Source organism: Solea solea, chromosome 6 (genome assembly GCF_958295425.1).
Source record: "Solea solea chromosome 6, fSolSol10.1, whole genome shotgun sequence".
NCBI lineage: Eukaryota > Metazoa > Chordata > Actinopteri > Pleuronectiformes > Soleidae > Solea > Solea solea.
The window spans coordinates 2,769,803-2,783,368 of NC_081139.1; the positions used below are offsets into that span (position 1 = coordinate 2,769,803).

The window sequence follows — 13,566 nt, forward strand, 5'->3', positions numbered from 1 at the left end:
GGCTCAGCTGCATCTTACCCTTGTGTCTGGCCCCCTGCCAGTCCTCACTATAAGGAGTAATGAGTTCATGATTTTCACTGTCAATCAGGGAAAAGTGAGAAGCCGGAGCAGAGGTGAACCCTGGGGACAATCTGAGCAACGTGGACAGTAAAATAAGTCAACACTGACTCGACCCGTGCAGCACCAATAAAGGACTTCGAGACTCATAAATGTGAACTCCTCTTTTGATCATAGATATTCATCGTTGATTTATTTTCTTACCATATTAGAATTAACATAATCGAACATTAAGTTCTTTGGGGGGTAAAACTGACAGGAAAGCAGCTGTGGGCAGGGCTAGTAGCTATTTATCATCTCATTCTCCATCTCACTCCTCTCTGTGTCCCTGTTGTTATGAGGCAATCATGTGGATCTCTATGAAATCTGATCTGTATCAGCAAAAAAAAAACCCTCTCTGTCTTCTGTCCCCTCTATAGGTTCTCTGTTTCAATCCTCCATCTTGTTCTCCTTCACTCATCTTTATTTCTGCCTCTTATCGCTCTCGCTCATCACATCACTCCCCTTAACTCACTTCCTCCATCTCTGACTCCCCATTTCATCTATTTACAGCACTAATACAGCCTTTGCATCTTATGTAGGTGTAATTACCGCTCTGTGTGTGTGTGTGTGTTCATGATGCACATCAAAGGTCATGAGCTGGGACCAGATCCCACTGACATGTGAGAACTCAGCATTTGCCAACAGGAAGCTGGAGTGCTGAGAAAAACACACGAAGAACAAGTTGGAGCCAAAAATAGAACCTTTTAGAAGTAAGGCCCCACAGAGACTTGGATATGGATCAGATAATGAAAGCAAAGCATTCTTTGCTCCTCTTCCACATATGCCTCTACATATGTGGACTGTATGTTTTAAAATGGAGGCTGATTTCAATCAGACCGACCTGCAGCTTAGGTAGATACGTTTATTTCTAATCTATTTATATTATTCTGTTAGTTTAATTTTTCTGTACTGTACTGAAGATTAATCCGTCATTAAAAGAGTTATCAAATCATGTTTTTTTAGTGTTTCAATACTAAAATTACAATTATTCTAATAAAAAAGCTGAACATTGTTAGAGGAGACAGTAAAGGGGCTGTTTTTACCAAACATATTTCACATTTTACTGCATTTTAAAGCCAAAGGTTTATGTCTGGGTGCTTATGACTTTTATTGAAGTTTTACTTCAGAATATCACGCAGTTTTCAACAAGATGTTATTTCCCCAGCTGTAATTGTGCTGTAGATGCTCACGGGTTTCTTTGATGATCCACTTCAATGACTCTGTAACTATGTTGAAGTGCAAGCTAAAGCTGATTTAATTAATTCAACCTAACTCACATCTCAACAGCGTAGAGCACCTAAAACATGCAGATGGATATAAACCTTTTTCAAGAGACTTTTACGTGTCACTGTGTGATTAATCAAAATAATGATGGGTGAGAGAAACGTGGTAAGAGCAGGACTTAAAGGAGGATTCAGTTTCAACATTATAATGACAAGTTTGAGCCAAAAAAGTTGGCTTTTTCGGCTTTAGGCGTCAAGTCCCAGGTGTCGTCCATGCTGGCTAATTGGAGGTTTAAACCCCACATCCACAGAAGAGGAGTCTTCTGTGTTTCCCCGCCCCTTTGATTACCTTCACCTGCCTAATGTGTTCCACCTGTGTCTAATTGTCTGCCCTCCTCTATATATACACCTGCCCTTACAGGAACCTCATTCTCTGTGTCAAGCAGTTCAGCGGTAATACTTCCTGTGAGATTTCCTAGTGACCTCAAAAATCATGATGTACGGCTCATTTTTGTCAACAGATTATATTCAGTTTTAATGGTCGCTTTGTTATATAAAGCAATAAACCAGAAAAAACGTCAATGTGAGAAGCAGAAAACTCTGAACGTGTTTTAATTACCTTAAAAAACGGAGCACGGAGCAGAGTTTCAGCCTCAAGTCTGACTGTACTTTCACTTCCACTCATACACTTAACAAACGAGCTCCATACAAAGAAAACGTCTAATCAGCTTTTAATGTGGACGAACATGATGACTCCTGTTTGTCCTTGCCTGAGAGCAAAAACCAGATGACAACAGGGTGAGCCTGGACTTCTGACACAGTCATAATTAAGCATGTGCGTGTCCCAGATTTAGTTTCCCCCTCTCTCTCTCTCTCTCTCTCTCTCTCTCTCTCTCTCTCTCTCTCTCTCTCTCTCTCTCTCTCACTCTCTCTCTCTCTCTCTCTCTCCCTGCAAAAATATTTTGGCACATGCAAAATTCAGCAGTTAGTGTTTCCACTAAGTTTCTGACCCACTTCACACTGTTTGTCCACTTAAAGTCCCAGTGTGTGAACACAGTGTTGTGCACTGTGTGAAACTCAAACGATTCGATACCACGTCATTTTCTTAGTGGGAAAAGTGACATTAGAGCACGGATACCCGACCTGAGCCCCCTGTCGGGTTCGGTCACGTCAGCAGACGGTCATTTCAAGTTTTTTCAAGTGAAATTAAGAATAAAATAAGGTGGATTCAAATGGCATTATTGAAAAATACAGTGTAAACATAAAGATGTTTAACCCTGTGCTCAGGTGTACCAGTAATTTGCCATGGGAATAATACACAACTCCTTATATGGACATCCTGGGGGTGTGTGTGTGTGTGTTTATAGGTCACATATTCAGGCTTTAAGAAAATTGTTTTTTTGTTGTTGAGTCAAAGTTATGATTCATTTTATATCGCATTTTTAGTTGTGATATAAAGTAGCAAAATTATGCAGAAGTCACAAAATAGAGTGTTTGTCTTTTCTTTTTGTTCATAAAAACGAGCCAAGTGAACTTTGAACTGTGACGTATTTCCTAATTTCACAATTTAAATTCATTTTGTTTCCATCAGATTGCCGAGATTGTGCTGAAAAAAAAAGGATATAAGACACTCTATGTTGCACATTCTTATATCCTCTGTATATACTGTACGTTTAAACATAGTGATGGAAGAGAGCAGCCTAAATGCTCTGTGTTCTAAGGGCTAACGAGTCAAAATAAGTGATAATAGTTACTATTTACAACAGGCCAGAGAACGCAGCACACAGGCTATTGAAGGCGTCCAAGGTGGATGTTACTATTTTACTCCATGACAACTTGTAATAAACCATGATGAATGGATTACATAATTACTTATCAGTGGTTACAGTTCAACATGAGTTATTTAAGAAGAACTGTTGGTCGTTAATGGTGAGTCACACTCATACATAAGGTGTGTGTGTGTGTGTGTGTGTGTGTGTGTGTGTTCATCATCACAGTAGTTGCCTCCACCTGGATTTAACAGGGTAATGGCTTTTGTCATTTGCCATTGTAACACAAACACCAATGGCGCGCACACACACAGACACACACATCTAGCCCAGACACACTTGTCTCCTCTCCCCTCTTTTCTCTCTTCCTGCTTTCCCATCACCATAAATTAACGCTACAACCAGCAGCGTGACAGTCAGAGTACGCTTGAGCTCAACTGTGTCTGGCTCCAACAAAAAAGAACACAGTCACATGTCAGGTTCGGTCAATATTCTATCAGGCTCGGTCGGGTGCGGACCGACAAAGGTGGCCCGAGCTGCAGTCTGATTCACGACAATGTAGGGACATGTTTTGTGGAGATGAGGTGGTCAGACATTTCACTTTAAAATCACATTTTTAAAGTGACAGGAAGCCAAGAGTAAACATGTGGCTCATTCTATCCTGACAAAAACACAACAAAACGGCTATTTTCTCTCTGCAAAACCTTTGAGTGGTGGGGAGTTATCGGCCTCATAAAAAATATTAATACAATTTCCAAGCAGAGAATAATTTCAATTATTCATGATTTACCAGCGTCTGTGTCTTACAAACATAGCCAAATCCAGAAAAAGAAAAAATAGAAATAAAAATGTTAACATTCATCTATTTCCTACTGCTTTATCCTCCACCGGAGGGTCTGACGCTGACATAGGGCTATGGTCAATTTAGAGCGTCCAATTTACCCGAGCCCCATATTGCATGTTTTTGGACTGTGGGATGAAGTCGGAGAACCCGGAGAAAACCCACGCACACACGGGGGAGAACATGCAAACTCCATGCAGAGAGGTCTTCATGCTGCAAAGGCAAGAGTGCTAATCACTACAAATGTTAACATGAGACATGAATTTTTACCCAAGTTGTCTGATGCTGGAAAAAAAAACATTTCCAAAAGCCGAGGAAATCGCACTCTGACTCATATCGCACAAACACGATCCGCGTCGTATAGACGTGAACGTTATCCTTCCACTCAGTTTGACACACAAAGCTTAAGCCAGTACGAGTGAGAGATCCGTACAATGAGCATGTTGTCACTTTAGCACTGAAAGTGGCGCCGAGTCTCTCGTGCCACGTAATGCAAATTTAGACGGCGAGGATTAGAGATGTCTGATACTAAATATTAGAATTAATTTAAGAGGATTAGGAAGGAGATTCCGGGTCCCTTGAGGTATAATAGACTTACCCTTCGCTAATATGGCTGCATCAGTCTGGTGTTGTACTTCTTATTTATGTAGCATTTATTTAGGGTTAGAGAAATCAGACTGTGGCCTGCATGGTCCGAAGTTTGCTGAATAATTTAAAACTATACTCGCGTTTTAAAGTTCACGGTAAATCAATATTGTACCTGAGACAACCTCAAAAGTCTGCCTTCAAGTACATTTTTGACAACTTTGATATATTATTCACACACCTGATATTGGGGTCATCTTATTCTCCCAGGTTGTTGTTGGTGTGACAGCTTGATAAATGAATATTTTGGTGGTTAACATTTAACCACGCCCCCCCCCCCGTGTCTTACTACAACAACTACATTCCACAACTGCAGTTACAGTTTTATTTACAGGAGGAAACATGAGTCATAGCATTTGACCATCGCAGTGACTCACATCAGCTACTTGTTAGTGGAGAAAAACAGTGTTTGGTGCAAAACTATTTGTGGACTACACTCAAAGTTCCAGATTTATCCTTAAAGGGGAAAAAAAAACCTGACAGCGGCAAAGAAAACCCATAAATATATTATCACCTTATTGGGTTGTTTGTGGTGAAACAGTTGCCTTGTATAAAATCAAACTTGTATTCATTTGCAGTCATTATCATCTGCCTCTCAGGGTGACTCCATGTCTGGACGCCGCAGTTATTCCCTATTGTATTTTGAAATCACATTTTATTTGTGTGCATTGCATTGTCTCCCACATTTGCAATCGCCTGCACTGTCCCGATTAGTTTCCCCTGCTCACAGTCACTCCTGCCGTCCTCGCCTGCGTGGAGTCTCTGGAGTGTGTTTAGCACACGCTTCCTTCACTGTAAACTGATATTGGGCCTCTGTTTTGGTAGTTTTGAACTTTGAACTGTGACGTATTTCCAAATTTCACAAATTCAATCCAATTTTGAAAAAAAAAAAAATCAGATTTCCTAGGTTGTGCTGGAAAAAAAGGATATAAGAAACTCTATGTTGCACTTCATTATAGCCTCTGTATATACTGTATGTTTAAACATGGAAAAGTCATGGAAAAAAGCAGCCAAAGTAGTAGTAGTAGTAGTAGTGGTGCGTATACATTCTGTACAAACGTCATACATGATAATAAACCCTGCATACATAATGCTACATGTCTGTTTTTACAGAGTAATGATGACAAACAGTCCCCCTCTCTGTGAAACTGTTGTCCTTGCACACATTTGTGCAGCTGGACAGTGCCGCGCTCTCAGCGATGTAGAAATGATACGATGCGACGGGATCATTTTCACTGCAACCACGTCTTTCAGAGCAAAGAAAACACTGCAAACACACTGTGGCTACACCTTAATGCTAACTACTCTAGAGGCCCCGCTGAGAGTGTGCTGCTCTCAGGATTGTGAGCACAGTTTTGAGATTTAAGAACACACACACCAAACTCATGCATCTCACACAGCGGCTCAGACGCTGACAGGAGCACCAAGCTGTGAACCAGTCTGCAAGACAAATAGTTTGGTTGTTTTCATGTATTTTTGCTGTTTGACGAGTATAATGTCGAACTACGCCTCTGGTGATGTGCTCCAAGGGCTTCACGATGTGGTTGACAAAGTGTTTCTTTTGGTCTAAAGTGCTGGTGTTAATCCTTAAAAAAATATACACTGTGTGTGTGTGTGTATCCATGGAAAGGGAAGCTGAAGAAAGTCCTGACACAAAAGCATTGGAATATCATCATTTCATGGAATGATACGGCAAAGGTTTATCATTTTTGATGTGTTTCTGTATTCTGTACTTTGGTGTTGCAGCTCTAAATCAGTGCAGTGTTGCATAGCGTCAGTACGGACTCTCAGACTATTATGGTTAATTTATGATGAAGCTTTTTCTCTCTCTGCTTCCCTCTGCTTCTGTTTCCCCCCCCCCCCCACACACACACACACACTTACTGCAAACACACCGTTCTCTATCTCTCCCTCTTTCTTTCTTTCTTTCTTTCTTTCTTTCAGCTGTGGCTTCTCAGGACTGGGCCATCATTGCAGACAGAAGGAGGGTACGATCTATAAATAGAAATTGGACCAATTATGAAGCAGATGCTCCGATGTATGATGGTGGGAGAACAGCGCCGGGGTGGAGGTGGCGTCATCGGTGGTACTTTATCTCTCTAAACTCTTCTTGTCCATTGTTTTAGTCTCCGTCTTCTCTGACTGTCTCTTTCCCTCTTTTATTACACAGTTTTTTGAATCGTACGCCTCCTTTTACTCATTTGAACTCTCTTAATGCCAAGCAGTTACTCCTTTATCTTGGTTTTACATTATGCGATGGCACGATCACACGTGTATACATAAGCTCAAGTGTTTAGTTGCGCATCTCAGTTCTCAGCCTACATCTCGAAATACGTCTCGTCTTCTTGAATGACAGCCCTGCATCAGACTGTGGCACATAACACCCATGTGTGTTGCCCAATGTTTACATCCCATCCTCATCGTCTGCTTGTTTAACACTGCTCGAAAGTCTATTATGATAAATAAAAAATAACGTGTTCTACTTGTACGATGATTGTCTTTGTGAGAAATAACTCTGTGCAGGGGGTTTATTTTATTAACCTTAAGAGAAGAGAAACAGAATGTAAATGATGTGTTTCATTCTGTTTAAAATGGAGATTATCAACACTTTAATCGGCACCGCCATCTTTCTGTTATTTGAGAGGAAATCCTCTTCATTACCAGATTTTTAGCACATTATCTCTGTAATCTGGGCCAGAGCAATCCGTGCATGTGAATGATTTGTAATCAGATCCTGACACTGAAGCTGCAAACAAATGACACTTGTTTTGTGACAAATGACCTTGAGGTGATTTTGCTGTGAGATAAATGAATACAATTGTTACCCTAAAACAATCAACAAAGTCCACTTTTATTATAAAATGTCCAAATTTTCCTGTTAGATGTATCTCGATAACAGCCTCAAAATGTCCGTCTGGACTTCTTTTTGCTTATTTTAACCATAAAAGGGCCAGAAAATGTCCTGTAAGTAAGTGTTTAAGCCCATTTTGCCAGAATAACTTTCAATATCTGGCAGTTATTTACAATTGCATGTTAAAATGGTGTATAAATATTTTGAAATGAAGAAAAACAAAATGTTTTATGAAGAAAAAACACTGTAGTTGTACCCACCAGATTGTGTGTGTTAAATTTGAAATTTGAACAGTGTAGAACATATTTAAAAGAACATTTGTTTGAATCTTTGTCTCAATGTGCAAAAACAGGCCAAACAATTTAAACTATGCACAGGCGTTTTTTTTTTCCAACTCTCTCCTCTCTGCTGACAAAGACGCTGATTTGCCGTCTTCCTGCAACAGCGCATGTGAAATTACCGTAATAACCACACGCTGGCTTTGACGTGCAACTTCTCATCTTTCAGAAACCGCTGGAATTTTTCCGATAGCACAAACCGCCGCACAATTGCGGTAATTCGCTTGTTGTTAAAGGGTTGATTGTTATAAATTGGTTATGTGGTTTAATTGTTTACATTTTTCTCACTATATATATGTAGATAGATAGATAGATAGATATACATATATATATATAATAATTTCTCCTCCTCCTGCTTAGGAAGGGCTATTTACTTCCACCCCTTTTTGCCACTGCTATCTCTTTCTCAAGGTCCATCCTCGCCATCGCTGTAATCGTGATTCCAGTCATCACTGCAGTCTTGAGCGTTATCATCACCTCAGTGTGCAACAACAACATGACAGTCATCAGTTTCAGAGAGAATGGTGTGGCCGTGTTAGATATGCTGCGCGGAGGCAAAAGCCCAATCCATGCTAAGTAGGTTACAGGGCTAAATCTTCAGGTCTCCAGAGGCAAAGTGTTTTCCCTCTGTGTCTCCATCTCTCTCTCTCTCACTCCCTTCCTTCTCTCTCTCTCTCTCTTTCTGTCAACATCTGACAAGCTCACCAAGGCTTGGCTGAAAAACAGCCATACCATTCACCTCTGCTGTTCCCTTCAGTGCCCAGTCGCTCCCTACATGATCTGTTCTTTATTGTCCGCTTCCACTTAAATCCACAAATTTCTCTCGATTCCCCGCAGCTTCACTCTCTCCAACCTTCTCTTTTATATTCATGCGCATAAAAACTCAAGCTTACACACCCACATTAGTCCATTAATCTGCTTAGATGCATGTGTACAGACGAAAAACGAAAAATCTCTTCCCTTATAACCTTTTATCTTGTCATCACGATGTGACTCTGATAACCTGTGGGTCATGCCATCACGGCTATATTTTGCAACATGACTCACATGGAGGTGATGTGAAACTTCATGACAGATGACACGGCCACATTTGACTCACGCGAACAGTGAAGCGTAGCTTGATTCAAATTAGGCGAGCGATTTATCTCATGATGAAGGCAACAGGCCTTCTCAGCTACCTGTGTGTAGATGCGTGTGAATGATGTGGGAAATGTGTGCTGTGTTGTGTTCAGTAGTTAAGAAAAAAACATTGTTAGGGTGATGCTCCAGGCGGGAATTCTTTTGTTTCCTGTCAGAAAGGAAGGATGTATTTTTGTTTAAAGGCTATACTTTACTGTGCAGTTATAAAAGGACAAAGTACTTGCTGAGAAAGAAAAAGAGCCTGTGATTCATTTACAAAAAGTACGACGTGACTAATACATTAGAAAGCTTAGATAGATAGACTGGGGTTGAAATATCACGTAACACTTCGTGAACCAAGGTGCCTGTAACTGGAAGAGCTCTCATCCTGACTTAAAGATAAGGGTGGGGTTGCACCAATTTGGCATAAGTCTCTTCTAAACTCTGGATTTAGTCATTATTAAACCACGACCACGACTATGTATGAATGTCAGACACATTCGGTCAGGTTGGTCCACTGATCAACCCTCTATCTGACCTCGTAATGTCGCTGTGTACTGAATCCTTACAATCATCCATCCATCCATTTTCTATCACTTTATCCTCCACATGGGGCGATAGGTGGGGTCACAGTTCACCAGTCCATCACAGGGACACATATAGAGACAGACAACCATCCAGTCTCACCTATGGTCAATTTAGAGTGTCCAATTTACCTAATCCCAATATTTTATGTTTCTGGACTGTGGGAGGAAACCGGAGAAAACCCCTCGAAACCTCGAACCGGGGTCTTCTTGCTGCTCCTTAGAATCAGTTGAATTATTTGTTGAGTACTTCCTGCATAACTGTGAGCACAGAATCCATCTGACACAGTCTCTGAACCGAAATAAGGCTGAAAGGGTTGTGATTTGGGTCAAATTGGATCGCCGGCTTTCAGCAGTGCTGTCGCTCAATACACCAGACTCCTCTGTTAAATATTGAGATTTTAGACATTTCCTTTGCTAAATGTTGGAGATTAACACATGGATAGTAAAATCTTTTTAACTGATCTACAATTCAATATTGTTCGGTTTGATTTCTGTGTCGGACGTCGACACTCTCTGACCAATCAGTGGTTGTCTGTCGACGTCACATTTTAGAATCGGCTCAGCTTGCTTTGGAACCTCACCAGAGCAGCTACTAAACAAAAACAAGTACCAGGAAAAGCAAAAAAAGAAAGTAGTGCTAGAACCGTTTCATGGAAAAGCGCCACAAAAGGCTTATTTAGTTTGGGCAGTGAAGAACCAAAAACTAATTTTGATTTTAAAGCAATTATAGACACAAACATTTTAGTAAATGACTTACTGCCAATAAATCATGCTGAAGTGTGTGAACCAGTCACAGCAAACACTCATTACTACCCAGAGTGACAAAAAATGACATTAAAAAGTAATTACCTCCGTACAAATTAAAAAATTTGTAGCACCTAAATCACACTCTTCGATCAAAATGCAAAACTGTACCCTCACTGTAAGAGCCTGTACTTCATATTTTATTAAGACACTGCAGATGTAAACTAATGTATGCACTGACATCATTTTCTCCTACAAATGCCTTCGGTGGACGCCACGAGACACAGAACTGTTACAGCTGTACAGCGGGGAAGGAGGCAAATGGAAAAATTGACAAGCTGTCAGAGGCAACATCAATCTGTATGGTGTAGAAAACACGCCATATACACACACAGTATATAATTGTATATACTGTATGTTAATGTGTATATAGCTCCACACTGGGGGGAATTACATGAAACAGAGCCTGAAGGATTAAAGATCCCTTCTCCTGTCAGTCTGATCAGCGTCACAGCCACTTTGAAGGGTTAAATTATTATTTATTTTTCAATATTTTTTAATTATGAGTTTAATTAAGAGAAACGTACGGTTGATCATTTCCAGTGCCTTGTTTCGATTCCCTTTAGGCTCTGAGCAGTTTGTAAGAACATGTCTGAACAGGAACAAGATCTTTTTCTTTTCTTTTTTTCCCTTCACTTCACACGTGTATCATGCAGATTGGTATTTGATTATCGCTGAGAACACGGAGCATTTTGGCTGCTTTTTTTCCCTTTACTATGTTTAAACGTACAGTATATACAGAGGCTATAAGAATGTGCAACATAGAGTGTCTTATACCCTTTTTTCCGCACAAACTAGGCAATGTGCAAAAAGTACTCGAAAAGTTTAAAGCTAATTGAATTTGTGAAATTTGGAAATTCGTCACAGTTCAAAGTTGGTTCGTTTTTATGAACAAAAAGAAAAGAATCACGGTCTATTTTGTGACTTCTGCACAACTTTGACTCAACAATACGTCAAATTTGACGTATTTACACGTATTAAACATTCTGAGTACTCTATGCACATTCTTATAGCCTCTGTATATACTGTATGTTTAAATATAGTAGTAGTAAAGTATAGTATAGTAAAAACGGGGGAATAGCAGCGCTGCTTACCTCAGTGAGGTGAGGGTTGGGGTTGAAGCCACACTGGTTGCACACCATGAAGCGACACTGTGTGCAGGTGTTGAAGCTGGGCTTGTCGTCCCCAGTGCCCATCAGGTCGGTGGTTTTGCAGACGGGGCAGAGTTTGCTGCTGGGCATGGGCGCAATCTGAGGCACAGAGTACGGAGAGGTGGGGACACTGCCTCGGTCAGGGGACACGGAAGGGGACCTCCCAGTCCTGCTGCTTCCCACGTCCACTTGCAGACTCCGCCTGGCCACGTGACCCTGGCCCTGCTCTCCCTGTGGTGTGACATGCTGTGGTGTGTCATGGGAGGCTAACCTGTCTCCTGTCCCGTGACCACTCTGGGCTCCTGTTTTAGGTCCTGGGTCTGACAATGGTGGTCTAACAAAAGGGGGACAAAGAGAGCACACATGGTGGTCAACATTACAACTCAATAACTCATTCAATAAGGTTGCCTGTGATAAAGTATCAAAAAGTTTCGACTCAAGATCCTGTATGATGATCTGATGGTTTATAAAACTACTGTTAAACACTGCAGACGGGTCAATTCATCATAAAATATGTTGTTTTTATTACTATTTCCAAGTTGAGGACTGAAATGTTTCTGTATTATAACACATGACACAGACACTCCCTCCTTAATCACAGACACATTTCACTGTCGTCTTTGCAAACTTTCCATTCTTTGGAGTTTGTTGCAATCCCCCTCTATAAGTCCATATAAGACTGTTAAGTGAAGTTTACAATACGACGCTGCAAATTACAAAAGGAGCAGATGAGAGTGGAACGGCGAGTCAGTAAATATGTCACAGAGACATCAGTGAATTTAGGATCTTTGCCTGTTCTTAAGGCAACCCAGTTTGCAGATAACATTTAAGCACCGCGCGGTAAATATAAATTGTGGCGTGCATCTTTCTATGTTTTTTTAGTTTCAAATGAGCCGCGTTTAATACTCTCTGACATGGTTTTGTATATCAGTCACTCACCGACCAAAGGTCCCTCACATTGAGTCGTATATCTTGAAATCATTTCTTAGAACACGCCATTAAAACGTCTCATCATAGCTGATGAAAGGAAATATCAGACTACTCAAAACATTGGCCCAACAGAGAGGCAGATGATGAATATTTTATATTGCCTCTATCACTTTCTGTGAAGTGCTCCTTTGTTTTCACTTTGAAGCCTTTCTGCTGTGTGTTTAGAGGAAAACAAAAGCAGTACAAGTCAGACAAGTGTGTTGTAAAGTTTTTGGTTTTTCTCGTTCACTCCGGCTCTCAGATGTTATACTTAGAGGGGGAAGGGACTTGTTTCCTCAGTGGTAATAATTTAGACCTTGCATTGTCATGTCTGTCATGTACAGAGATGATCTCAGCAGCAGCTCCGCAACGAGAGAAAGGCAGGAATGAAAGGATATTGTGGGAATTTGTGAGTCACTGCTGATGCACAACCACCTGTGGTCACCAGGCTAAACCCATCAGTAAAGTGCACTCGATGATCATTATTCAACAATAGCAATGTAGTGGCAACTTAACTGGACTTTTGAGGATGATACTAAAGCTACAGGTCATTGATGCAGCGGGTAGACAGTAAATGTCCAAATCTATCCATTGTCCTCATGAGACGGATCGTTTCACATAAGTATCATCCATCCATCTTCTACTGCTTTATCCTCTACTTGAGGGTCGCGGGGGAGAGCTGTGCCAATCTCAGCTGACATAGGACGATAGGCGGGGTCACATCCTGGACAGTCCATCACAGGGACATATAGAGATAAACAACCACCCACTCTCACAATCACACTTATGGTCAATTAGAGTGTCCAATTGCCGGAGAACCCAGAGAAAACCCAAGCACACATGAGGAGACGATGCAAACTCCATGCAGAAAGGCCCTTGTTCTGACCAAGTCCCGAACCCATTTATTCTTGTAAAAGTGGAACCTTTTTTAAATCCTTAAGAGTTCCTTTAATATCCTGACTAATTTGTTCCTAGAGGCAGAAAATATCAGTCTTTTAAAACTACTTCAGCCTGAAATATACATACATATCAAATTATATTTTATTTTTGAGATTTTAACCCATTAAAAGCTATAAAAAACAATTTCAGAAAATACATTTCAAGGTGCATTTGATTGTAATTATGATTAGGCCCTGAGATGAGTCAATGATTGGCAGAAAAATTGATTTT

At 40.7% G+C, this 13,566-nt stretch overlaps 1 protein-coding gene across 4 annotated transcripts in view; it reads right to left on the minus strand.

Annotated features, from left to right (window-relative positions):
* bsnb (bassoon (presynaptic cytomatrix protein) b) overlaps nucleotides 1-13,566 on the minus strand; it is a 66,819-nt gene that overhangs the window by 47,267 nt on the left and 5,986 nt on the right. For all 4 annotated transcript variants that reach the window (XM_058631781.1, XM_058631780.1, XM_058631779.1 and 1 more), the window contains exon 2: nucleotides 11,371-11,761. In XM_058631781.1, coding sequence (XP_058487764.1) covers nucleotides 11,371-11,761 — 391 coding nt within the window. The remainder of the gene's footprint in view (nucleotides 1-11,370; nucleotides 11,762-13,566) is intronic.